Here is a 26828-nt window from a genome sequence, read left to right on the forward strand (position 1 = left end):
GATGCTTAGATACATTATGGGAAGTTAATGGAGGAGGGGGCATTTGATTGTCTGATGGTAAAGGGGATTCTGTAGGAGATGATTGGCAGGGAGTATCCACATTGCTGTCAGAGATCAGTTAGGGGTTCTGAGGATGAAAAGGGGGCTGGCGAGGTTCCACAAAGAGGAGTAGTAGCAAGGGATTACGGTAATGGAGTGGAGAAGTATATCATTTTGTATCTATTCTGTTTACACAGGAAAACATCAGTCTGTCGGTAGAAATAAATATACGGTATAGAGTGTTTTCATGGGTAATTAGGAGTGAGGTTTCTATGATGAAATTGTTGTTATCAAGGATAATGTAAGTAATTCTGCGAAAACTCATAAGATGGGTGTATTCATCCTCATGAGCTACATTTTACAAATGAAATAGGAGAAGCTATTTGGAGTGTGATGTCCTTAAGCCTTTTTTCTATAACAGAATGGGGGATTGGGAATGGAAGTCTTCGGATAGAAATTATTGTAATTGATATATGTGTTAGTGGTTTCTAAGGAGTTCGTCTATAATTGCGGTTGAAGATAAGTATATACAGATACGGTTGTTGGAAATTCTTGATGCAAATGTGATATTTTTCGGGGAAACGGTATCTCCTATAGCTTTGATGTAATCAAATAGAATGGTATTTGGGATGGAATGCATGATAATTGCTTGCTCACGTTTAGGGGATGTTTGGGCGGGGGACTTTGGTAGAGTTGCATTAACATAAGATTTTGTGTTATGGAGTGGGTTTTGTTGTGATAAGGATTTTGGGTTTTGGTTTTTTATAGTATTCATTTTGTGGATAGTCTTGAATGCCAAGACTACAATGTTAAAATTGTAGGGGGAGGGCCCTGTGGATTAAGTTGTAGGAAAAATTACAGTTACCTGAAGTGTTGCTGCAGCGCTGAAAAGGTTCTGATTTCTGCTGGTGATATGGTGTGGAATTTTAACTCACATGTTAATTTTTAATGGTCATATTCAGTTATTTACTTTTAAAAATTATCAATAGAATAAAAAAGTTATACTTACATAACGTCAATTACCCAGATAGACACAATGCGTGTGCACTTGTTGGCTACCTGACTAGGAAATTCTTTGTTTAATTGTTCATTTTTACTGAAAGTACTTATCAATGACCCACCTAACTAGTTTATTATGCTTACTTTAAGGACGAATAGACAAATAAACATTGTAATTTATCCCAAACCTGACATAACTTAGAATGTGCTAAGAATACATATCTTATTCTATGGAAAGTTAAACAACAATACAAAAGGTGGCACACTATTAGATGATATATAGTTACACAACAATTATTATAAAAAATACCACATGTATTAAATAACAGTTTTGAATGTTAAACCTCTATCCACATTCTCTCAAAATATGAAATACTACGGAACTCCGGAGCACTACACCTGGGGGCGTATGAAATAGAAGATGATAACCTCTGGCAACTACAGTCATTCCAAATTCTAGACTTTTTAAAAGGAGTGGGATTAACAGATCAGTTGTAAACACTGGGTTCCCCAGTATTGCAGCAAGAATGGGGGACACAATAGATCCTTTGGATCACAATATATATGATACCCCAATATCTAGTTTAAATCTAGTCTAAAAGAATTAGATACATTTATAGTTTATTTCAGAAAGGTATACAGTAATAAAATCTCATTAGGTATGCAAAGGGACCAGAGTGACCCAACGAATATTTCAGTCACCTTCAAAGTTTGGCATTGATTTCATTGTAATTTTATTTATCAAGTGCAGGTAGTACCACCCAGGTTGGGGTCAATATATGGGTTTAGCCTATTGTTATCCATTCACAAACTTTGAAAATACTGTGCCAAAGACGTGCCGGTAGGATACTCGTAAAAAGGAAAGAATTTTATTTTAACTGAATAAAAATTAGGCATTATGTACATAGTATTAGGTACACTTATTATTTATTGAACATTATACAAGAAATACATTATACAGAAATTAAATTACAAAAAATCATAATATTCTTCGTCATCTGAGGAACTGCCATCTCCTCTTGACGTTATAATTAACGGATCAACTAGTCAAGATCCCACATTTTCTCTTCTTTAATGACATGCTGGACTGCTTTTCGCCATTCTCTGGAATCACCTCCTTAATGGCTTGATCAAAAGGTAGCTTAACGTCTTTTTCATTCATCTCATTTTGAATGTAGTGTTGTGTCTTGCTACAAATCCTTTCACTTGCGCCCATATAAGTTCTATAGGATTTAGTTCGCAATGATATGGCGTTGGGCGCAGCACGGTTACACTGTTTTTCTGCTATATCTTTCAAGGTGTATTCCATAAAACGATGTTTGTGTAAATTTGCTATAGCTAATAGTTCTTTTGTTATTAAATTATCTTCAAATTCAATACTTCTGGTGGTTAACCAGTCAATAATTTCTTGTTTTCTCCAAGATGAAGTTGGAGTCTTCTCTATGCGTCGAGAATGATAACTTGCGTTATCTATAACTACTACTGAATCAGCCGGAAGATATTTTATCATTTCACCAAAATAGTCTTCAAAAACATCCGAATCCATGTCTGCTCTGTTCTGCACTGCTTTATACTTCTTAAGTATTTTCGTCGTCAGCAAACAATTTCATCACTTTCCAGTAAAAGTGCTTTACAGTTATGCTTTTCCCAGGCAAAATCAATATTTCTCAAAGTGGTACATAAGTTTTTTAGTTATCAACGGAATACTGTCATCCTGGCCAAGCTCCATTGGAAATTTCGTACAATTCAATTAACAATTAACTATCAGAAAAGAAATATAGGAAGATTATCCCAGAGAAAAAGGTAGTTTACTCAGTAAATGAATTTGGTAAAGGCATATGTTTTGGGAACAAAATTTTTTATGCCTGATTCTCATATGTACAAAATAGTTTGAAAACTATATCGAGACAAAATTTCCTAGCTGATACTGTTCACTATTTCCAAAATATTTTAATTAGAAAATAATGAATTAATAATTGATATTCTATGAAGTAATTTAGATAAAATTTATTAAGCAAATGAAAGAATAAATGAAGTATTTAAATTAATTAAAATGGAACAGGTTTTTTTCTCGAACTTATACCAATTATCATGACAACTACAAGTAATTTTGTAAATGTTGGTAATTCTTTGTTTAATTGTTTATTTTTACTGAAAATACTTATCAATGACCCACCTAACTAGTTTAATATGCATACACGAATAAACATTGTAATATATCCCAAACTTGACATAACTTAGAATGTGATAAGAAAGCATATCATATTCTATGGAAAAGTGAAGCAACTATACAAAAGGTGAAACACTATAAGATGATCTTCAGTTACGCAACAATCAATATAAAAATACCACTTGTATTGAACAACATTTTTGAAAGGCATATATGTGAATGCAAACAGAGACCGAGAGAGAAAATGCTCCGACAATTGGTTCAAACGGATGCAAAAGTGTATTGATCTTAATGGAGAATATCCTGGAAAACAATAAAGCCATATCTAATTATAAATATTTGTTTTCATTTGTCTATCTCAAAACTTAAGTAGCAAACCTCGTAATATGTCCGCAAAAAGGTGACATTATTATATTTAAAAATAATTAGTTTCAAGTGGTGAAGTACATTAAATCGTTGTAAATGTCATTTTTAATACTTTATATTATATAGCAAATATGCTGCCAAAGAACATAGCAGTGAGTTATTTCAATATCTAGAAATGAGGATTCCTATAAATATTCAATAATGAAATTTAAAAATATTTATGGCACATAAAGTATAAGTGTAAATTTATTTAAAACAAAACTTGATGAAAAATTATATTTTTGTGAAATTACTTATTGGATGATTTACCTGAAGCATACCATTGCAATAAGAATTAGGTAAAGTAGCTTCCAATCCAGAAAACCCAGTCTTATTGTAATGATCAAATTGGAAATCATCAGTTCCCATTTTATTGTATTTGACATCAACTTTTCTGTATCTCTTAGGAATTGCAATGAAATTACTATTATCCTCGTTGTGTTTTGGGCTTCTATTGATGTGGGACATATTATGGGAGTACCCATTTTGACCGAAATCGTAGGGAACCTAAAATGAAATGTATTTAAAAACATATCATAATAAAAATGAATTTTTACCTACTTGATAAAAACGAAACTGTGCATGATAGTTGTCAAAAGTAATGAGACAAAATTTAAATCTGCTTTTGAGTAATTAGATAAAAACAATAATAGATGCAAACATAAATTATAGAAACGATATTTACTTCGATGTATAGATGAACATATGTATTGAAATGGAATTTTGCTTACAACTTATATATATTTAAAAATAACTATTTTCAAAATCAGATTTTGAGAAGTTTCACACATTTAGGATTTCAGTAAATAAAAAAGCTACATCAAGTTATACACCGGGTCCATCTTTCTTTGCATGACATATTTATCGTTCAGGAACTATTAACCATAGTCTCTATTTTTTCATATATATGTTCACCTACATATTAAAGTTAGTCGGTTTTATAGTTGACTACACAATAATTGACCTTTGACTTTGTACTTCAAAGCGATTAACAGCTCTTTAGTATAGAGAATTATGTTCAGATTAGATTTTGAACGAGGAAGCATAAAATTTATGCTAACAAGAAGTCATAAGAAACCAGTTTTTAGTTTATTCATATCTCTTCTATCCTTGTGGTTACAAGTTCAAATGTAATAGTGTGAATCGACAGCAAAGTCAACCACTATCAAAAGTAATTCAACACTCATTGCATTACATACTAAGGAAAGTAGTTTTCCCTTCAGATAGGGTGAACATCTGGTTTGAAAAAGTTAATTCAAAATAATCACAATTTAATATATGGTATGCAAAAATTAAATCACTGCTCTATTTATAATATTCTTTCAAAGTGTTGGATATAAATAGTGCACACAAAAAGAAAACCAAAATATATCCCATTTTGTTGTATGTAGGCATGTAAAATAAAAATATCCCGGGACGTTACTTACAATTATTAATCTTTATCAACTTGTTTTATTTCCATTTTATAATAAAAAACAATTTTCTAAAATCCATGTTTATCTCAAACAGATCAACAAGTTCAATGTGAAACAATCTCATACTAAACTGATTTTTGAAATATTTCATTTTCTTAATTAAAATGTTTGGATACAATTTAGATTAGTACTAAATATTATTGAACTGTTAAAAACTAATTCCAGTACTAATGAGATTCAATCTATAAAAAATCCTTGAGAATTTAAAAATAAGTTTTCCTATTTAGTTTCCCAGTCATCCTAACAAGATATTTGATTCCTAATACCAAAATATATCCAAACTATTACATTAATACACCATGATCTCTTGAATTTAATAATCTTAAAATTTGATTTTTCACTTCAAAGGTCATTTTTCATTGGTGTGATGTCAAGTTTTTATGTGCCTCTGATATTTAAAGTGAATTTTTTACTTCTAAGTACCAATTTATCTTCTTAATTCTGAAAATAGTAGACATTTTTTAATTTTTAATAAATTAATAATATTGTTAAACTCTCAGCTATCAGGTCATATCATTTAAAAAGATACATCTTTTCATTAGGATTTGCAATGAAATTTTCTATTGCTATTCCTTTGATATTTTAACCAGATTAACATTTTGATCATTCTGTAGGGTAATAATAGTGTCTTTTTACCGAAAAAGTAGCATTTGGTAATTATTCATGTTATTGATATCATTTTGAAATGACAAAATATTATCATGCATATTAGTATTTCTTTTGTTCTAAAAATTGGAGATAGAGAAATATATTTTCTTATCCAACTTTTCATAAAATACACACCTCAAATGGTTTGGATTAAGAATCCCAAGAAAAAAACAACAGTGTTAATACAGAAAAAAGTTATTTTATTTGGGGGTATGCAACTATGCCAACTTACCCTAAAATTAGAGTGTATCTTTCTAAAATAATGCTTCATAATGCTGATGGAATTGTTATTTTTGCCCATAACTTTGCACGTTTCATGTAACAGAAGATAATGTATAGCTGTCTTAACTGTGATACCATATTATAATTTTCTAATATCTTAATATCAGCATGTATATGTATTAAATTTTAACAAATTTAAGTGATGGGTCAAGTAGTTTTTTTTACATTCATGTTTGGATAAAATAATGATACTTAAAATCTATCCCATTAAATTTTGTCTCTATTACTTCGAAATCAATTTTTGGAATGGGCTAAATGAAAACCCAGTATTCCAAAGAAGAACACAGCGTTTATTCATTCGATATAACAATTAGATCTTATAACAATCTAATAGTCATAGAAAATATCACACTTGTCTCAGAAATATTCGAAAGTCATAAATACTACAGCATTCAAAAATATACTAAAGTTTAACAAAAATAAACTGGTTTTAACTTATCAAGTCTCACTTGATTTCTCCTCGATGTTTTTGGATTTGGGGCATATCCTATAGGGCCTTGCATTTTCATTGTTGAAATAATTTCGGGATCGATACCTACAGGTTTTCTGAAAAAAAAACTTTTTTTAAATAACCAAAGTTAACAATATTGAAGAGTATTTCAACCTAAACAATCTGAGTACCTTAGAGGGTGTAAAAGTAATTTAATGAGTAACTTTTTGGTCATAAGTTTGGATAAACGTGTCCGTTTATGTTTTTCTTCTTCCGTATATCAATGATTACATTCAAGCATTTCAAAACATACTAAATATAAGGTTTCCAACTGACGAGCAAGTTTTAGTGGTTAACATCCAACTAGAGAACCACAAAATACTTTTTTACTTCATATAACAGTATTAAAATTACTGATTGAGGTATGTTTTGATGAATATGAAATAAGAGAAAAAGCAGAAGAAATGATTACATGAAGCAAAATGGATGGCAATACGAGATATTATCAAGATATGTAGTAAGAAGCATCTGGTAGGATAGAAAAAAATTAGACCTGTTAAAATACGGAGAAGATATGTTGCAACTTACTATATAGAATAACCCAGCTTAGCTAAACTGACTGACGTTGCACTAGACAACTATACCTTAGAACACAAATGAGCTATGTTCGTTACAGACTACTTTTAGAAAACTCAAAGTAAAGTCTTGATACCTGTATAACACTAGTAATGAAACTCGGCGTTTTTTGCTATTTGGTAATTTTATTGTTACCTTTGTAAAAATATTACAAATAACTTTTCTCATTCTGGGATCTGTTAATGGTTTATTTATTAGGTAAATGCATATAGCGGATTTGTGCTCTAAGGTATTGATGTGGAAATATTTTATCTAATTTTTTATTCTTTATAATTGTATAATCAAGAAGTAATTGCATTAATTTCAATTTTTAAGAATTAGCTTTTTAAAACCCAAACTTCACTTGCATGCAAAAATAAATAGAAAACTGCCAACGAATGAGAACTGAAACACATTATAAGTAAGACGCTAGCGAGAATGCAAGAACTGCAGAAAACATTAAGACAATCGAAAGTTAATATCCTAAATCCTAATAAATAGAAGAAAAACGGGGGAGAAATAAGAATTATGAGAAGGAACAATAAAAATTAATTGTCATTTGTAACTACCTGACCTAATTTGACATATTTCAATTGCAAAACAAAAGAATTCGTAAAATATAAACAAACAAAGAATTGAAAAAAAATTGTACTGCCGCCATATTTATGTCTATTGTCAGTTTGGAGGTTGTTTTTTGACTCAAATGGATTTAATATTTCATGAAAATTTGATAATTTTGTACTTTTAAAATAATATTTATGTAACCTATCTTTTGTTTCTTTAATTGGTTTTCCATGTAAAATATGCTTAATTAACCATCAAAATTATTTTCTTTATATTTACATAACATCAAAACAGTTTTTTTAAACGAGTCTTAAAACTAATTGAAATTTTAACATCAAAAAAATGTCAGAAACTAGGAATTTAATCACTGTGTAATCACACTTCTATCAAACTACCCTCATATTTGTTGAAGAATTAATACCATATAATAATCTATAGTGCATCTGTTTATTATTTATCTCTTACACAAATTATATATACAAATATATCTAAGTAACATGAGTATGAAAGTTGACTACCTCTGCATGTTTGTATGTGACGAAAATCTTTAATATGGGATCATCTAAGAATGTTTACATGAAAATTCTGAAACTTTCATTTGTAGTTTTAATTTAAAATATTTTTACCAACTTCTTCACAATATTAGTTTCTGACACCAAGTAAATTCATCTTTTATTGAAAAGAAAAACTCCAGTTTCAAAAAAAATATGGTTTTTTTCACTTTTATTCCTAAAAATACTATTTCCTGTATACTTAAGCCATAATAAAATAACACTCTTAATATAATATTTTTCTTGATATTTTACCTGTATACTCTCTGAGTAAGATGTAGCGGCCAATCGGAAGCAAGGGGGATTTCTGGAGGTACTATCGGCATGGGAATTATCGACAGAGGTGTGTTATAATCGTCTATACTGAAACTCGGATAAACAGTAGGTGTATCTGGCATTTCACATGGTCTAGAATAGGTATTGATCACAGATACGGACGAGTTGGAGCTTGAGAAAGCGTGTATGTGACCAGCATTGTCCCCACAAGCCATGATTTGACTACTTGATGATATGTCGAAAGTTAAACACAGAGCGCCTGAAAATAAAATTAATATAAATTATTAAACTTTGATAATTTGTAAAAAATTGGTTCTCTATATTTTGAAGCACATTAAAATCCATTATATTTAGAAGTTCCATTACTATTTATTATTTCCTTTCATTCCATCTCTTGTAACCAGCCAATTTCAATTTCCAGCTTTCATTCGATTGTTGCAAGATGGGGAAATGTCTTCATATGTTACTCAGATATGTCATCACCGAAATAACGCTAGAACAACTCATGCCTGAGTTAAAATTTTTTCATCTCTGGCCCATATAATCTGGGGTCGAATCAGTTTTTTCATTTCAAACATGCAATTAATTTTCACCTTTTTTCAATGAATTGATCATTGCTGACACTTTGTTTTTCACTTCAGTCATTAGGAAATCTTTCTCCAGAATATTTGTTAATCATTTAATTTAACATTAATACATAATCATGTTTTGTCCCTTTTATTAGTTTCCAAATTTTGATTCATTGAAAAACTGATGGCGTCCAATTTAATACTCATTCTTCATATTAACCATTAGTTTTACGCGGTAAAAGGTTGAAACATGGCTTAACTGTAAACTCCTAAGATGAAAATAAGTTTATTCAACCCAACTTACTTATAACCAGACTCGCCTGTTTAAGTTAGTAGAGTAGTAAAGTTATTTGAAACAAAAAAAATGCTCGATTTACACATTTTTTTTGCGTCACTCGTTTTGAGATGGTTTTTTTCATCATAATTACTTGTAAATGTTTCATTGTATCATGTCTTTTTACCTTCACGTTTTTAGCAACTCGGGTTTCTCCAGATTTTTCTTCTATTAATTATCTTATGCGAGGATGTATTGATATCTAGTTAGCCTAGACCAGTTCCATGCATAAACAAAATATTGCGTTACCATAGCAACGAACAATAACTTATTAGAAGTGTCAGTGTTTAACGTCAAAAAAGTAAACTAGAGTTACGCAATAAATTAAAAGACAGAAGATGTCCACCGAAATTGTGAAAATCGAGAAATCAGAGTATCGAGCCATCATCAAGTACCCGTATTTAAAAGTGTTAAGAGGTAAGCAGATTTACGAAGATATGCTTAATACCCTTGGTGATCAATGTCCTTCGTATTCGACCATGAAAAATTGGACTGCAAGCTTCAAAAGAGGTAAATTATCCATTGAAGATGATGACTGATTGGGAAGGCCAAACATGTTCATCATATAGTTCACGTCAATTTGGACATGAGAAAAATTGGTGCAAAATGAATCCCCAAATGTTTGAATATTGACCAAAAGCGTGCAAGGGTAGAAGCATCGCGTTCGATCTATGCTCGATTTGAAAACGATATAGACTTCTTAAACTGAACTGATAATATGGATCAGACTTGGGTACATTTCTACGATTCAGAAACAAAACAACAATCGATGGAATGGCGACACTCTGGTTCTCCAAGACCTAAGAAGTTTCGTGTCCAAAAATCTGCTGGAAAGTTCTTGCTTCAGTTTTTTGGGATTGTCATGGAGTAATAATGATGATTGGATAAGGGTAGAACAATAACTGGAGATTACTATTCGACATTACTGACCACTCTACGGGAAATAATTAAAGAGAAAGGACGCGGAAAACTATCCAAAGGTCTTTTGTTTTTGCAGGACAATGCCCCTGCAAACAAATCTCATGTTGGCATGCAAAAAATTTGTGAATAGGGGTTTGAATTACTAGAACACCCCCCTTATCAACCAGATTTGGCTCCGTCCGCCTATCATCTCTTTCCTCAACTGAAAAAAAATTTAAAAGGTCGTAAATTTTCTTCCAACGAGGAGGTAATAAAAGCTGTGGATGTCTAGAGACGTTACGTAATAAAATATTTTAACATTGAAATTTTGTTTGGTTCTATAGAAGGCTAAGAATTTCAATATTCCCACGTATATCTAACTTGTTCTACTCTGACTTTATCATCAAAAATATTCAAAAACCTCATTACTAAAATGGCAATTGCAGAAAGTCCAGGTTATCTCATTATAAAAATTACTGTTTTATGGAGGATATAAGCATAATACAACTTCTTCCATTGTATTTTTTCCATGATGCTTGAAATTAATATTCTTGATGAATTGTCCTTTATTTGTCCAACAAATAGGCTAATAATTGTTGTTCTTTAATCATTTTCACTCCGTTGTCGCCGTATTTGCGACATTAAAATGGTATCATTATCTACAGATTTATCGTAAGTGATTCATTTAATATCTTTTCCTTATAAATATAACGTTATAAACCCCCGTGCAGTGATGTGGAAGATGATCTTGATTTTACGTGGCTTGGCGACGATTTAAGTGAAATACTATTAGAAGATCATCAATTGAAATTATTAAATCTAAATGAGAGGACGAAGATACACCACTTGTAGACAGCAGTAGTTGTATCACGGTCAGATACATTCCCTTACAAAAAAACTGAGAAATAAATCTCTTTCCAAAGATTCTACTTGGCATGCATGGCGCGATTCAAATAAGGAAAAATTTTGGCCTTTGTCGGTGTAATTTTTAAAATGGAAACTATAGTTTTACTAAATGTACATGATTATTGGTCTTCTAGTGCAAATACCATGATACCATTTTTTTCTAATTTTTTTACTAGAAGATTAAACAGATTACTTTGGATGTTAATTTGAAAACAGTAAATTAGCAACAGACATCAGAACGCAGATTCAACGAGTCAGTAATTTTATGAATATATCAAATTAAAATTATATGTGTCAATGAATCGGTAATAAAATTCAAAAGTAAAATTAGTTTTATAACCTACAACCCGAATAAGTCTACAAAATGAGGCATACGCATATACTTTTTGGCTTACTCAGAAACTGTGCACAATAAAAATCATTCACAAGGACATAACTGATCCCAAATCCCAAATAAATCAAAATTCAGTAAAAATTAATCAATCGCTTATAAAAAAGGAGGAACGATAATACCGCATATTGTTTTAAGATCTTTATCAACAAAATGGTATTTGAAATGAAGGTTTAGTAGACCCCGTATCATTTTTTTGTTTTAAAATATATGTACCTATACATTGGAAATATTATGATGTAGAACACTGAATTATGCGACAAATATTTAAATAACCGTTTGACAAGTTATAGAAAAAATTAACAATTCAAATCGATAATAGCCAAATAACACTGCTTGTCTTCTATATTAATACTTCATTAAAGGAATCTTTGAATAAAAAAGAAAATTTACCTGGGTTTTCCATTTGAAATAAACACAGTTTTGGTTCGGCCAACGCTATTGTATCAAGCAACTGTATCTGGCCTATCACAGAAACAACAGCTAATCTAGATGAAATAGAAGGGACAAATTTCAAAAAGAAAGGATCTATAACAGTTTGCATCGGAGATACTGCTCGTAGCATTCGCAAGTCATAAACCATCAAAAATCTATCAACAGCCATTGCATTATGCCTGAAATAATTAAAAAATATATACAACTAAATAAACGACGTTAAAATTCAATTTTTTGAATGAATGATTATGTAAACATGGAAATATTAATAGGTTTTTATATCAATTTCAATATTGCAAAAATCAAGAATAAAAAGATATATCGTTTGTTTTTGTCCTTGTGACAAATAATACCATCTAGACAATATGTCTTTTACGCCATTCTTCTTTTATTCACATTTTTTTAATAGTTTCAATGAATTTCTAGTTCCAATTTATATACAGCTTCAAAAAATTAGGGAAAACCATATTATTCCAGTAGCTTTACAGGTAGAAGAAAGAAATTTTAGTTAAAAAGACGCGATCATAGAAGCAAGCACCCTTTGAAAGACTGAACGATAGCATGCTCGGCCTGTTTCTTATTAATATTCAATCCTCAAGACACAAAACACATGAACTGTATCTTTTATTAGAGGAGCTTCATTTTCAGAGATTGTTGCCATCACTGAACATTGGTTAAATAATAATGAGCCTGTTCTTGTCAAAAACTATCTCACAGTAGCTAGATTCAATAATAATAATTTATCTCATGGAGGTACTATGATCATGTCCACAAACAACGACTTTTCCGAAATAACACAGTTCAATGATATATCTTTATATTGTTTGTATTTACAGAACAGCTGACGATGACGTGCATACTTTCTGTCACAAACTACTGACCTTACTGGAGTCCTTACCTATAAAATGCAAACTAATTATATGTGGCGATCTCAATATTGATTATTCCAGTATGTGTGCTGGTCAAGAATGTCTTCAATCAATTTTTTATTCTTATGGTATGGTCATGCATATAACGGCCCCAACCAGAATAAGTAAGACCAGTTCTAGTACTATAGACTATGTCGTGTCATTGTATGATCCAGAATCCACCGACTGTACTGTATTTAATTCAGGTCTCTCCGATCATGAAGCAGTGATAACAAAATTTTCAGTAAAATCCAATTCTAAAAATGCTTCTCGCAAATTATGCCGTATCTTTTCGGAAAAAATTTTTCGAAACTTCAAGCACAGTTGTCAAACAACTGACTGGAACATGTTCTCTGGTGATGTGGACTTCGAATTTTCTAGATTCATAAAAACACTAGTCTGAAATAAAAATCTTTTCCCCTCTGGCGTATGAAAAATAAGCAAAATAAAGCCTGGTCCACTAAAGGTTTACGTATATCTGCAAAGAACATGCGATCTTTATCGCACCTAAGGAAATTCTCGGATAATGTTTTCTTCAAAAATTACGTGAAATTATACAGAAAAATTTATCATAAGACAATAAAAGCTGCCAAAGATATTTATTATAATAGGCGACTCGCCTGTTCTCGTAATGTTTCTAAAGAAACATGGTCCATTGTGAATGAACTAAGAAATAAGGCTTCTTCATCGACCATAATCTCTACCTCACCTGATAACCTCAATAATTACTTTGTAAATGTAGCTAAAAATTTATCAAATTCTATAACTCATTTTCATGATCCGCTTCCATATCTACTTGATGCTAATGCTAACTTACACAGTTTCTTCTTTATACCCGTAGCTTTAGCAGAGCTTCGTAAAATTAATGACATTAAAAATAAATACTCATCTGGAACTGATGGACTTACATCGAAACTGTTTTAGAGTCTACCCGATTGCACAGTTAATGACCTTACCACTTTAATCAACATTTCATTTCAAAATGGCTTTTCCCAAGTGCCTTAAGACGGCTACAATTATACCTCTGCATAAAGGAGGAGATAAAAATCAAGCATCGATTTATCCCCCAATTGCACTCCTTCCACTTTATCCAAGGTTGGTCAAAAAGAGGCTTTTATCATTTCTGTTTAAATATAAAATACTTGTTACCCACCAATTTGGGTTTTTAAGTAACAAATGCACTAATGATGCTATTTTGTCTCTCCTTAATAATGTGTACTCTGCGTAAACAGCCATCACTCCACTGCAACAACTTTTTGTGATTTTTCAAATGCTTTTGACTGTGTTAATCATAATATTTTAATTAACAAATTGCAGTACTACGGTTTCAGGGGAACACCTCTCGCATGGTTTAAGTCATACTTTACCAACAGAAGTCAGCATGTAAGGGTTGATATAGCGATGTCATCTTGCAAGCCAATAGAATGTGGAGTGCCCCAAGGCTCAGTACTAGGCCCTATTTTGGGACGACACTAGTTTCTCTTGGAGGAACCCTGATCTCGCGGCACTTCATAGGACCATATCTAGTGACCTAATCACCCTTAAATCATGGTGCGATTCTAATCTTCTCTATCTCAATATTTCTAAAACCAAAGTTTTATACTATGAAAATACTATGCAGGCTTTTTTATTAAATAACACCACCATTGACGTCGTTGAATCTGTAAAATTTTTAGGGCTTGTTGTGGACAATTCCTTGAAATGGGAGTTACATATTTCCACCTTATCCAAAAAATCAAGTTGTGCTGAGATCAGTTTCCAAAGAACTGAGCTTATCTACCTAACATTATGCCCTTATTGAGGTACGTGTAGTGCGTCTCAATAATAATATTTAATTCTGCACATGCTGCACACTGCTTTAATTTTTGCTATGGACATGCTGCACACTGCTTTAATTTTTGCTATGGAGTTATTTACTAATTACAACCTATTACTATTACCTATAAATTGGTTACTCATTATGGATTTATTCTGTATATTGAAATTTTATTTCATTTGTTTTATCTTAATTTAGTTATTTTGATGTTTGATATTTAGTTTTTACAAGCTTTTGTCTACAAATTGTAACAATTTTTTGACAATAAAGCATTTCTGCATTTCTCTCTCTCTCTCTCTTTCAAACTTGGCAGAACACCTAGTTTGTGGCTTGATTATTATAACTATGAATATTTTGTATATTTCATATACTATGTAATAATGTAGCAGAGTTGTCACATTTTTTAAGATATAACGTTACCGAGTAATATTATAAATGCACACCAACAATTTTTTGAGTAGGTATGATGTTTCTGAATTTACTCAAACCACTTTTACTGGGTACCTCTTGTAGGTTACGGTTCAACAAGATCAATTTCAATAGTAATGTTAAATATTCATTCAATACAAAATAAACTATAATTCAAAATTCATTTACTTATAAAAGTTGTTCCAAGAGAAAACCTTCGGCTCCCTGACCATATCCTAATCTGTGAAAAAGTGACTTAAACGAATTTTGAATTTATTTTATAACGCAGCTCCGATTCGATCTTCTAGTTCCAAGAGAGTTTGAGGTCAATCCAAATAGCCTTTAAAAAATGCAGCGACCTTTATGATCATTTTATGGTCATTTTTGTTATATTTTCTTATTTTTTGGCCAGAAAAAGTTTAACTAGAGGGTTCGAACTTCGCATGCAAGTAGGGGTGATGTTGAAGAATTGTCTTTCTCAAGTTCAAAGTTTTCTTCTCCAGTTCTTCTAGCACAAAACGCCCGAAATCGTTTTGATCGTTGTAATTGTTGAAGTGGACCGCCTCCTATTTAATGAATAATACGAGTATGATCGTTGCTGGGGTGATTTTTTTTACTTCCCATTTTCGAAATTTCTTGTCATTATGACAATTTTTTCTTTGTTGTCAATTGGAATTGAACAAGAGGGTTCGAGACCACCGGGTCTATTGAAATTATGAATTTTCATTCGAGAGAGAGAGAGAGAGAGAGTAAACTTGTGAAATGAAAAGTTATTGAGGAATAGCAAATTTTATAAGGACAAAAAAAGTTGCATGATGCTTGGGTTATGATATCGGAACAGACTGAATTCCCTGTGGATGAACTGAGGAAAAAGTAGGCCTCTTTATTGGCAAGGGTATCTACGAAAAATTCAAAAATATTTGATATCTGGTGCAAGGACGTGAATAAGTTTATAGACCATTTTTTTGTATTATGCATTTGTGACATAAACAAAAAATCTGCAATTACCATCACATAGTATAGGAAATATAGGAAAAATTTTAATCATAATCAAGCCACAAATGGAGTGTTCCGCCAAATATGTCCCACCCTGTACATTATATAGAAATGTGAAAGGTTCCCGACACTGCCACACAATCAACAGATTCCAAAGATAGTCAGCGGATTCTAAGACAAGAATGAAGTAAATATAAGTTCATTGCAATGAATTCGAGTTCATTCATTATTTTGTTGTTATTCATTGTGAAGTATTTATTTATTATTATTAAGTTATTTTCTGTAGAAATTATAAGTCGTTTATTGTAAATAAAGTATTTTTTTTTTAAGTTAAGTGTCTTAAATAACATTTCTATTTGCATTGTCCAATTCAATATTTGATTATGTTCCATCACTGAAGTCAAAATTGAGTTCTGGTTAGTACCAACTTGTTTATCTAAAATAGTGTCTTCTGAAAAAGAAGGACTATGGAATGCCCATGATATAGTTATTTGTCATTTAATACAAACTTCTGGTAATTGCTTATCATTCACATTAATCATTCAAAACTACTAATCAGAACAGTGGATACATAGAAAATTCGTCTATTTCTATTGGGATTTTAGTCCATTTCTATCTGACAAATATTTATAATAAGATGGAATTTAGGGACTGTTGGTGATATTCATAGTATATATTGTTTAATACCAGTTCACATTCACAATTGTTAGTGTTGATTTAGTGACAGCATACAATTTGTTAAGAATTTGTGAGCAAAAATTTTGAAAAAGTATATCAGTATCAGTCCATTAATTATTAATACGAAGCTGCCTTACGAGAAGAAATGTATTTTGATGTTCGACGAAATGTCTATTAAGAGGAATCTTGAGTACAACATGAAAACAGATTAAATTGAGAGTTTCGAAGATCTGGGCGGGTTTGGAAAAAAGCCTTTCCCTGCCAGTGAAGTTCTAGTTCTCATGATCAGAGGAATCCATAGCAACTGGAAAATTCCTATTGCCTACTTTGCATCAAATGGTGGGATATCATATGCTTCTTTATGGTGTATAATTACCAAGGCATTGGAAAAACTTAGTAAGACAAAACTAGATACTATAGGCGTAGTATGTGATTTATCAACTACCAATCAGAAACTCATAAAGCATTTGGGGGTTAACAAAAACCAACCTAATTTTTTTCATAATGAGAAAAAATATTATGCTTTTTTTATGCTCCCCATCTGTTGAAATGCGTCAGAAACAATTGTTTGAACAATAGTTTCATATTTAATGGGCAGTTTATATGTTTTTCTGAAATTCAAAAAGTTTATGATCTTGATAAAAGGAGCAAAACACGAAAGGCCTTATTGAAACTGACTGATAAGCACATCAATATGAATTCTTTTGAAAAAATGAAGATTAAATTAGCTGCCCAATTGTTGAGTCACAGTGTTTATTCTGCCATAATGACATCTTTGGAAACTGGTGAACTTATTTCAAATACAGCTAAAAACATGGCTAACTTTGTTCTAACCATGAACCATTTATTTGATGCCATGAATTGTACACGTTTACATTTAACAAAAGCCTGTAATCGTTGGAAGTCGGAAAAAAGGGAAATTTGACCAGACCTGATAGCTTTGATGGTTTTCTTCTCACCATTAACTCCGTTAAACAATTTGCAAGTGATCAAAAAAATTATTTCTATTAGGTTTCAATTATTTATTCACAGGCAGACTAATTCAAGATCCACTTGACAATCAATTTTCTGTTTATCGTCAAAGAGGAGGGTATAACAGAAACCCAACAGTGAAAGCATTCGCTCTGCATTTAACATAAATATTGTCGCCAATTTAATGAGGTCACCTAGAAGTGTTAATGCAGGCAGTCAACTGGATACTGCTTTTACCAACAGATGATAAGTGTGCATTGAAAACTCCAACAACATTATTGAAAAATTTCACCATAATAGTACATAATAGCTTCGACAAAAATATAGGGAAAATTTCAGATAATGAAATAATATTAAATTGGAAAAAGAAAATTGTTGAAAAATAGAAAAAATTCCAGAGTGGTATGCAACAAATGCAATCTGTTGTAGTCATAGGCAATACATTTTCAATTTATTATTGCGAACTCAGATTTTCAAATATTGTAAAACTTTTTCAAGTTCATTAAAAAAATGATAAATTATCAATAATTCAGCATAACTGAACAAACAATATATTTTGTATGTTTCTTATGGTATATTTTTTCTGTTTTTTTTTTGGTAAATCAATACACAATCTTTTTTATGTCAACATTTCGGTAGCGTTATGAAGAATAATGTTTAGTAAAATTGTTGGTCCCTAGCTGATATTAATGAAGAAATTCGAAAACTAGAACATCAATAATATTATACAGGGTGATTAATTAAAAATGTCCAATCTCTGAACTGTAGATTCTAGACCTCAAAATATGATGATTCTGCTCAACATGCCTTATGCAAATATTGCTAGTTTCCGAGATACGGGATTTTCAAAGTTTAAATTTTGATTTTCACAATAATTTCTTATGTTTTCACAATTTCTCTTTGAAAATTAGCAATTTTACGTTTTTTGGAACGAGAAATCATAATTTGCACTCTAATTTAACATTGCTAATAGAGGGCGCTAGTTACACTTGTTTGTGTTAATTAAATCAAAGTAAACTTTTTTTGGGCTAAACTTACAACTGAAATAATTAAAAAAATATTAAAAAGCGTTAAATTCTACAAAAAGAGTTACTCTTCTTTGATTCGTGTAACTCAATCGGTTATCGAGTTATTTGCTTCTAAAAAGTTCAATAAATTCTAAGTTTTTCATAAAAAAATTTTATTCCTTAAATATGTAACAATAACAAATTTGTAAACAAAAATAATAAACTTCAAAGCAAAGGCTCAAAATGCCCACCATTCACTTCAATACACTTTATGATCCGATCTCTTAATATCAAATAATCCTTGTGTATTATTTTTAATTACATCCGCGGCTTCTTCTATTTTCCGTCGCAGTTGTGGAAGAGAAGTAATTTTTTCTTTGTAAACTAATGCCTTCATTTGCGACCAAATTGAAAAATCCAAAGGATTTAAATCAGGGCCTCTTGGTGGCCAATGCGGAAACTGTTCCTTTAAGTATTGACGAACTTGTAAAGAATAATGTGGTGGTGCTCCGTCGTGTAAAAACTGCATATTTTGTCTTAAAGCGAGAGGTATATCCTCTAGTAATTCGTGTAAACGTTCTTGAAGAAAATCTAAATAAAGAGGTCCATTTAAATTGGTTGGCAGTTCAAAAGGACCTATTAAATACCCACATATTACACCACACCAAATGTTAACCTTAAACTCGTGCTGAAAATGTGTTTCTCTCATAGCATGTGGATTTTCAGACTTCCACAAATGATTATTCTTATAATTAAATATTCCTCGTCTGGTAAATGTTGCCTCATCAGTAAAAAGAATTGTATCCAGAATATGTGGGTTAACATTTTGTTTATCTTGCAAAAAATGGACAAATTGTAGACGCTTGAGGTAATAAATTCTGAACAGGAGTGTAATGATATGGATGCAATTTTTCCCTCTTCAGTATTCTAAAAATAGATGATTGGCTTATACCTGTTTGCAGACTTAATCGGCGAGTACTGATATCTGGATTCTCCGTAACACAAATTAAAATTTCATCTTCTTCATTGGCAATGATTTTTTTTGTAGCACCTTGCTCAGTTTTAGAGCGTAAAAATTCCGTTTCACCTAAGCGATTGTAAAGATTTCGGTACAGTTTGTAATTGGGTTACCTTCGATTTGGGTATAATTGTGAATATCTTCGAGCCACAGCTGGACCACTATAATTTGACTGAGCAAACACACAAATCATATCGCGCATCTCATTATTGGAAACATCGTTATGCCTAGGCATTATTTGATAAATAACTATTATATTTGTTAATTACTAAATTGTTAATAAATGGTATACTAATGTATTACTTATTCTTATTATTATCCAATTTTTGCACTACACAAACTGTCTAAAAGTGACACAAGCCTACTTAAAAAAAAACTACACAAACTGTCTAATAGCGACACAAGCCTACTTGAAAAGAAAACGAAAAATTAAACCACGGCTTAATTCACAAATGTGAATATTTGCTCAACATGCATAAGGCATGTAGAGTAAATTCTACATGTACTACATTTTTGGGGGTTTACAGTCTTTGTCCTTTACATTTTTTGCATTATTTACATTTTGTCCATTTCTTTCTATGGTTAAAATTAAGAGCTACTTTGTATATATTTTCTTCATAACACATAGTCCAAATGGGTCGGGTACTGGTTATAAAAAAAATAATTTCCAAAAATATTAGAATGTGAATAATGTTCCAAAGCAACACTACCATACTTTTTAACAAACATTTGAGAATTTGAAAAAGTTTTTAAATTACAATAAATTTACTCAATTTTGTAGCTGTAAAATGCACAAGGAATATATACAGGACCGTTCTACTTGTAGTTTCTGATAATTTTTTCAAACGCTCAGTCCATAATTATTATAATTTTATATCAACAATTTCATAAAAAGTGTAGTTATTATTGTTACTTTATTTAATATTTCTGTTCGATATTTTCTAATAAATTCATTTACTAAAACTTTAAGTGTTTTATTTAGTTATCTAATATGAAGGATGCAATTACCTTTATTTTATTTTCATTCATTTATTTCAATTTATTCATAATGTACTTCATAACTTCACAGTGTATTGAAAATACAAAATTTTAACTCATCCTACTCTATTTATATTGAAATCCGTCTGTTTACAATTTAACTGAAAGTCCAAGCATTAGGTAATGCCATAAGATGTTTATTGCCCAACCGCCCTCTGACCTGTTAGAACCTTCATAGAAATTATTATTTAGGTATCTTTAGAATTATAAGCAACAAATAAATTTAGAAAGTTCCGAATATCGACGACGGCATTTCTTCAAGAAAGGACATATTGCACAATTGAAAAATTCTACAATGACATTAATTGAATTATTAGTACGTTATTGTATTATGATACATTTAGTATATTTCATCTCGTTACGTTTATAATATTAGTATAGTTAGAACTTTATACAAGTTTTTGTTTTTGATTTTATCAAATATATTAATACAGTACGAAAGCAGAACCAAATCAAAAAATTTTTCCCAGGAAGAAAAGGGAAAATGGATAAATCACGTGAATCAACTGAAAGTAAAAAAAAAACATACAAATTAGCCAGGACTTATTTTTTCGCCTCATCAAAATATGAATGTTTCAAAAATACATTCATGACCAAGGTTCTGAAATTGCAAATTTATATTATTTCAGTCACCAAAGGAAAGTATATATATTTTATATACCTTTGTGTAAGGATCGTTCTTTCTATCGCAAATTTAAGTGATTAACAGATTAATGAAAAATTATTTGTTTCATTTGCCAGTGCTACACGAACTCATTACAAAAATCTTTTTTTTTTTTATACATTGAAATTGGTGACAAATAATTAGTACTGAGATTAAGTTTATTTTCGGTTCCAGATGAATACATGAGATAACATGATATTTCAAAATACGCCCTATCTATCTATTGTAAAGATTCCTATCGAATAGGTAATTTGTGTCACTTTCGTAATAAAAAGTAAAATCGGCAACAATGTACTGTGGGTTCGAATTTCGAAGATAAAGAAAACTTCACATTTAGTTGGGATCTTTCCAAAAAAATTTAGTTGTTGAAAATAGTGCTGTTTATTTCAGATGGCACTAAGCTAAGGGTCATTTTTATGAAGAACGAGCGTAAAAATAACTAGATGGCGTGCAAAATTGCCTCAAATGGTTTTAACATTGTCACTGTTCTACTATCCTATTCTTTATACAATGCTATTAATAACAGTGATACATACAAACGTTCATTAACAATTATTTAATTTAATTTACAATTTTTTTGTTATGGAGAAAATATAGAAACTCATATGACCAATCTTTGAAATGAAAGTGAAAGAATACTATAATGGTAAATTAAAATATGAATATTTCTAAATTTCTGCCTATTTAAAACAAAGGTCAAAAAGTACCAGTCAAAAAAATACAGTGTAGAGGAAATTTCCTAAAAGTCATTCGTGCGCCACCACTTAAAACATTTTTAATGAGCAAGGGTCCATTATTTTTTGATGTATTAGATGGACCAATTATTGAAACAACCTACAGGAGCTGAGACAAGCAAAGACTCTTCTAGGAAATTAAAACCAAAGAAGACCTGTTGAATGTATCAACCTAAGTAAGAGATGTAAGTAAGTAAGAACAATCTACGAGTACTAACAGGGTTTTATCGGGGCACTGTCGCCTCAACAATCACCTGAAGATGCTAGATAAGGGGCCATCCATAAAGTACGTCACATGTTAATGGGGAGGGAGGGTATCACCGAAGTGTGACATCGTGTGATAAGGGGCATGGGGGGATCAATAGTTTTGTGACTTCACATGTTAAAATTTAAAATACTAAAACGCAAAGTTTGGATGTGAATTGAAAATTTAAAAAATTTTATGAAATGTTGTACTTTATGTTGATTTTATTAGATTATTATTCAATAAAAATAAGTAAAAAATGAAAATAGCTGTTTTCTCTCGATTATTTTTAAATACATACATAAATTTGAAAAATGTGTGACGTCACATCAGGAGGGGGGGGTTATAAAAATGTGACAATCTGTGACAAGGACGGGGGGAGGGGTCCAAAAGTCCTAAAATTCGTGTGACGTACTTTATGGATGGCCCCTAATGCGACATGCAGGTTTTGTTGCACAGAGGTCGAAATCTCTATCTACATTCTCTAGAAGTGTGAAATACTAACGAATTCCAGAGCACTATACCTGCGAGCACTTGAAATAGAAGAAAAATATCTCTGGCAATAAAAGCCATCTCACATTTTGACTTTTTAAATGGAGTGGGATTAATGGATCAGCTGTAAACACTGGGTTCTCCAGTATTGCAGGAAGAAATGGGGACACAATAGAGCCTTTGGGTGGCAGCGTATACGAGACCCAAATCTATATATACATATACAAGTTTCACAAATTATCTGACTATTTAAAATGTTATGTAGAGGAAACGTCTTCAAATTCATTCATGCACCACCACTTGAAACATTTTTAATGAACAAGGTTACATTATTATTTGGTGTGTTGTATAAACAGTCCTGAAAAGTACATTAGTTATTGTTTACGTCAAATGATGGCAGCCCATTTAGCAGAAGCTGGAGCAACTATGACGAGGCTGAAACACATATTTTATGAAGGCCATTTTATGAATTATAAATCAGTCAAAAAACCAACAGAAAATAACTACAAAAAACACCTGTTTTAGTAACAATATATTGCTATGTTCAGTGTATTAATAAAAAATGATGATTTAATCAAATGATTTAAAAAATACATTCAAAAATAACAGTATACATAAATTTCTCTCCAACCATCAAAAAATGTTGACATTTTTGTACTATTTTAAGGTGCAAAAGCCATCAATTCCCTTACCATACAAAAATTTGCTCATTGCTTGTTCATAAAATACGTTCGCACTTAAGGGGGGGGGGGAGGGCTCTTGCTGAGTGTGACAAGGGGGGACGGGGGGTGTATGACAATGTGACGTTCGCTGTTCATTAAAATATTTTCAATAAGTATTTTTTTTGACTGTTTTTATTTTCAAATTTTCATCATGACAAAGTCATTTATTTTCTATTTTATAATAAATATATCGACTTTCAAACGTATCCAGTTTTATTACTATAAATTGTAACTTAATATATTTATTTTTGTTTGTTTTTCGACATGAGCGCTGGCTCTGTGGCGTAGGTTTAACCTTTTAACTAGGCCCTAGCGGCATGGCGATCGGTCACAATTGGTTCCATTGTTTTACCGATACTTAAAAGAGTATTTATATGAAATATATATATATATATATATATATATATATATATATATATATATATTAGAAAAAAAAATGACATCGATAAGAGGTGAACTTTATCAAAAATTATTTAACACTTATAAAAAGTGTTATCCGGATAAAAAATCAATGATTGTTCCAGAAAATGTTAACAAGTTTTGGAATGATCTCAAACAAGAATACAAAAGTGACGGCAAACAATTTGAAGTGAATATTCAAAATATCATTGAATCTTAAATCAAAAGATAACTCAAAACAAAGCAAGAAATTTAACGTTTTTCACAAGTCTTAAGGTAAGTCAAAAACTTTTTTTTGTACCTATTTTATATATTTACTGTTATCGGTGTTATATCAATATTATTCGCGGTATATATTATTTCATTATCCTGAATAATTTCTATATATGTAGATTTATAGTGTAAACTAGCATGTATAAGCCTCTATTTTATTGAATCAATTTTATTAATCCATATTTATAATCAATTTTTTGTTTTTTTTAGCCACAAAATACAGTCAAAGATGGGCCTCAAGCGTCAACGAGTAAAGAAGATCTTCCATCACAAAAAACAGCCTCTATTCTGGATTGTCTACAGCTGGACTTGATAAAGAAATAAAAACTAAAAGACAAAATAGAAACTGAAAAAAAAATCTCTCAAGCGTAAACAATTAGTTCAACAAAGATAATCGAAATCCCGTGCAATAAAAAAGGAAGCTTGAGAATGTTTGTCTTGAGCATCCGGAGGTAGCAGAAAAATTAAAAATAAGAAGCAATCCAGGTCGGCCGAGCTTAGAAGAGGATCAACCAGCTTTATTGCAAACGATCATGAAAATTGACATCTTTGGTAGCTCTGCTGACGAAAAACGTATAACTGAAACAGTAAGAAGCCGACACCGAGTTTGCCACAGCTTCAATTAGATATTTAGAGAGTCTTGCTTCTTTTCTTGGACCTAATGAAGTATTTTTTTTCTCAGGATGATAAAGCCCGAGTTCCGATCGGACTTACAGCTGCTTCAAAACAAGCACCATTACTGATGCATATGCAATATAGGGTTTCTCTTCCAGACCATGACTGGGTAGTGGCTGCTGGACATAAATTGATACCATCTGTATACACGGGTATTGTTATTGCACCGAATGGTTTTGGAAATCTTTCAAAAGTAACTTATTCAGGACCAACATTTATAGCTATTTGAAATGGCAAACATTCTGGTTCGACAGCCAAGACACATGCTGATGATTTAAAAAAAATTTTTGAACTGGAGTCATTTAAAAGTTTGGCCTACAACAACATTGGATCGCCAAAACCTGTAGTGATCATTTCTGCTGATGGGGGTCCTGACGAAAATCCTCGCTATGAAAAAGTAATATTCTATGCTATCCAGCATTTTCGTGATTTTAATTTAGATGCTTTATTTGTTGTTACAAATGCACCAGGTAGGAGTGTTTACAATCGTGTGGAAAGGAGAATAGCTCCATTAAGTCATGAGCTTGCTGGCTTGATTTTGCCTTACGAGCATTATGGGTCGCATTTAGATTCTTACGGTAAAACTGTAGATAAAGATTTGGAGAAAAAAAACTTTGAATATGCAGGGACAACTTTAGCTAGTGTTTGGAAGTCATTAAAAGTCGATAGTTATGATGTAGATGCAGAGTATATTGCACCAAAAGAAGATGATAGTGATGATGCACAAATATTAATTAATGATTGGTACTGTAAACATGTTCGTGAATCACAATACTTATTACAAATTTTGAAATGCTCAGACAAATACTGCTGTGGCCAAACTAGAAGTAGTTTGAGAAGTTTACTTCCAAACGGATTTTTGCCTCCACCAATTAAATTACAACAAACTCAAAACGGATTAAAGGTATCGCAAGTGAATTCTGAAGATGGTAAATATCTTAATTTATTTGCTCGTCTTGCAGTGAAACTTTAGCCTGAAGCTGATTTTCAACAAATTCCTTACGGTTGGTTTTGTCCGTCAATTTACGATAAATTAGCAAGCAGAACGTGCAAAGAATATAGTCCATATCACATATCTAATAAAACTCTACTACAGCATTTAAAAAATTTACATCCAAAACGAAAAAGAAAAGATGAAGTAAACGCATACAACCAACTCGCATCGCAGCTCGACGAGCTCGAGAACTATTATGCGTATTAGGAGATGAAAAAGATGACACGGAAAATGCAGAATGGATAGATGACAATGAAGTGGAGGGTAGTTTTGAAATAAATGAAGATGCTGCAATACCGATTATAGATATTTCGGCGCATTTACAGAATCCTTGAATTTAGTAAAAGAAACTAGTTAGGCAACTATTTGGTTAGGTATTTATTTGTTATTTATAGTGATAATGAATGTACAATTGGAACAATTATTGCCAAAATTCAAAGCACCACTGAAATTATCACTAACAATTTTCGAACAATTTAAAATATTTTCATTAATGTTAGAACAACTCAAAATATTCTCCGTAACTGTTGATGAAACATTTGAGGAAATATCTGAACAGGTACTTGTACCTTCTTTGTCAGGTTGCAATATTTTTCTGGCAGTATTCTCTTTGTTGATACGTGATTTTTCAATATATCCTTCTGCTACCGTACTCAATTTCCATCCTCCATGTCTTTTAAGACAACTGAGGTCACCGCCACCATCAATAAGAAGTGTAGCAGATGTTCATATTAGCGAATGTCCAGTATACTCCTTCCAATTTTTTAACTTCAAAATATTTTGCAATTTCTTGCAGCACGG

General features: G+C 31.3%; 2 protein-coding genes across 3 annotated transcripts in view; both read right to left on the reverse strand.

Moving 5' to 3' along the window:
• Nucleotides 1–26828, reverse strand: part of LOC130448739 (PAN2-PAN3 deadenylation complex catalytic subunit PAN2) — a 71557-nt gene that overhangs the window by 38368 nt on the left and 6361 nt on the right. For both annotated transcript variants that reach the window (XM_056786234.1, XM_056786236.1), the window contains exons 6-9: nucleotides 11948–12168; nucleotides 8434–8713; nucleotides 6468–6564; nucleotides 3884–4120 (exon numbers count right to left, since the gene is read on the reverse strand). In XM_056786234.1, the coding sequence (XP_056642212.1) occupies nucleotides 3884–4120; nucleotides 6468–6564; nucleotides 8434–8713; nucleotides 11948–12168 (835 nt within the window). The remainder of the gene's footprint in view (nucleotides 1–3883; nucleotides 4121–6467; nucleotides 6565–8433; nucleotides 8714–11947; nucleotides 12169–26828) is intronic.
• Nucleotides 18351–20006, reverse strand: LOC130448740 (uncharacterized). The gene has a single exon (XM_056786237.1). It carries the CDS (start codon nucleotides 19481–19483, stop codon nucleotides 19034–19036), a length of 450 nt encoding a protein of 149 aa, XP_056642215.1. The 5' UTR covers nucleotides 19484–20006; the 3' UTR covers nucleotides 18351–19033.

The sequence above is a fragment of the Diorhabda sublineata genome, chromosome 9, assembly GCF_026230105.1.
Source record: "Diorhabda sublineata isolate icDioSubl1.1 chromosome 9, icDioSubl1.1, whole genome shotgun sequence".
NCBI classification, from domain to species: domain Eukaryota; kingdom Metazoa; phylum Arthropoda; class Insecta; order Coleoptera; family Chrysomelidae; genus Diorhabda; species Diorhabda sublineata.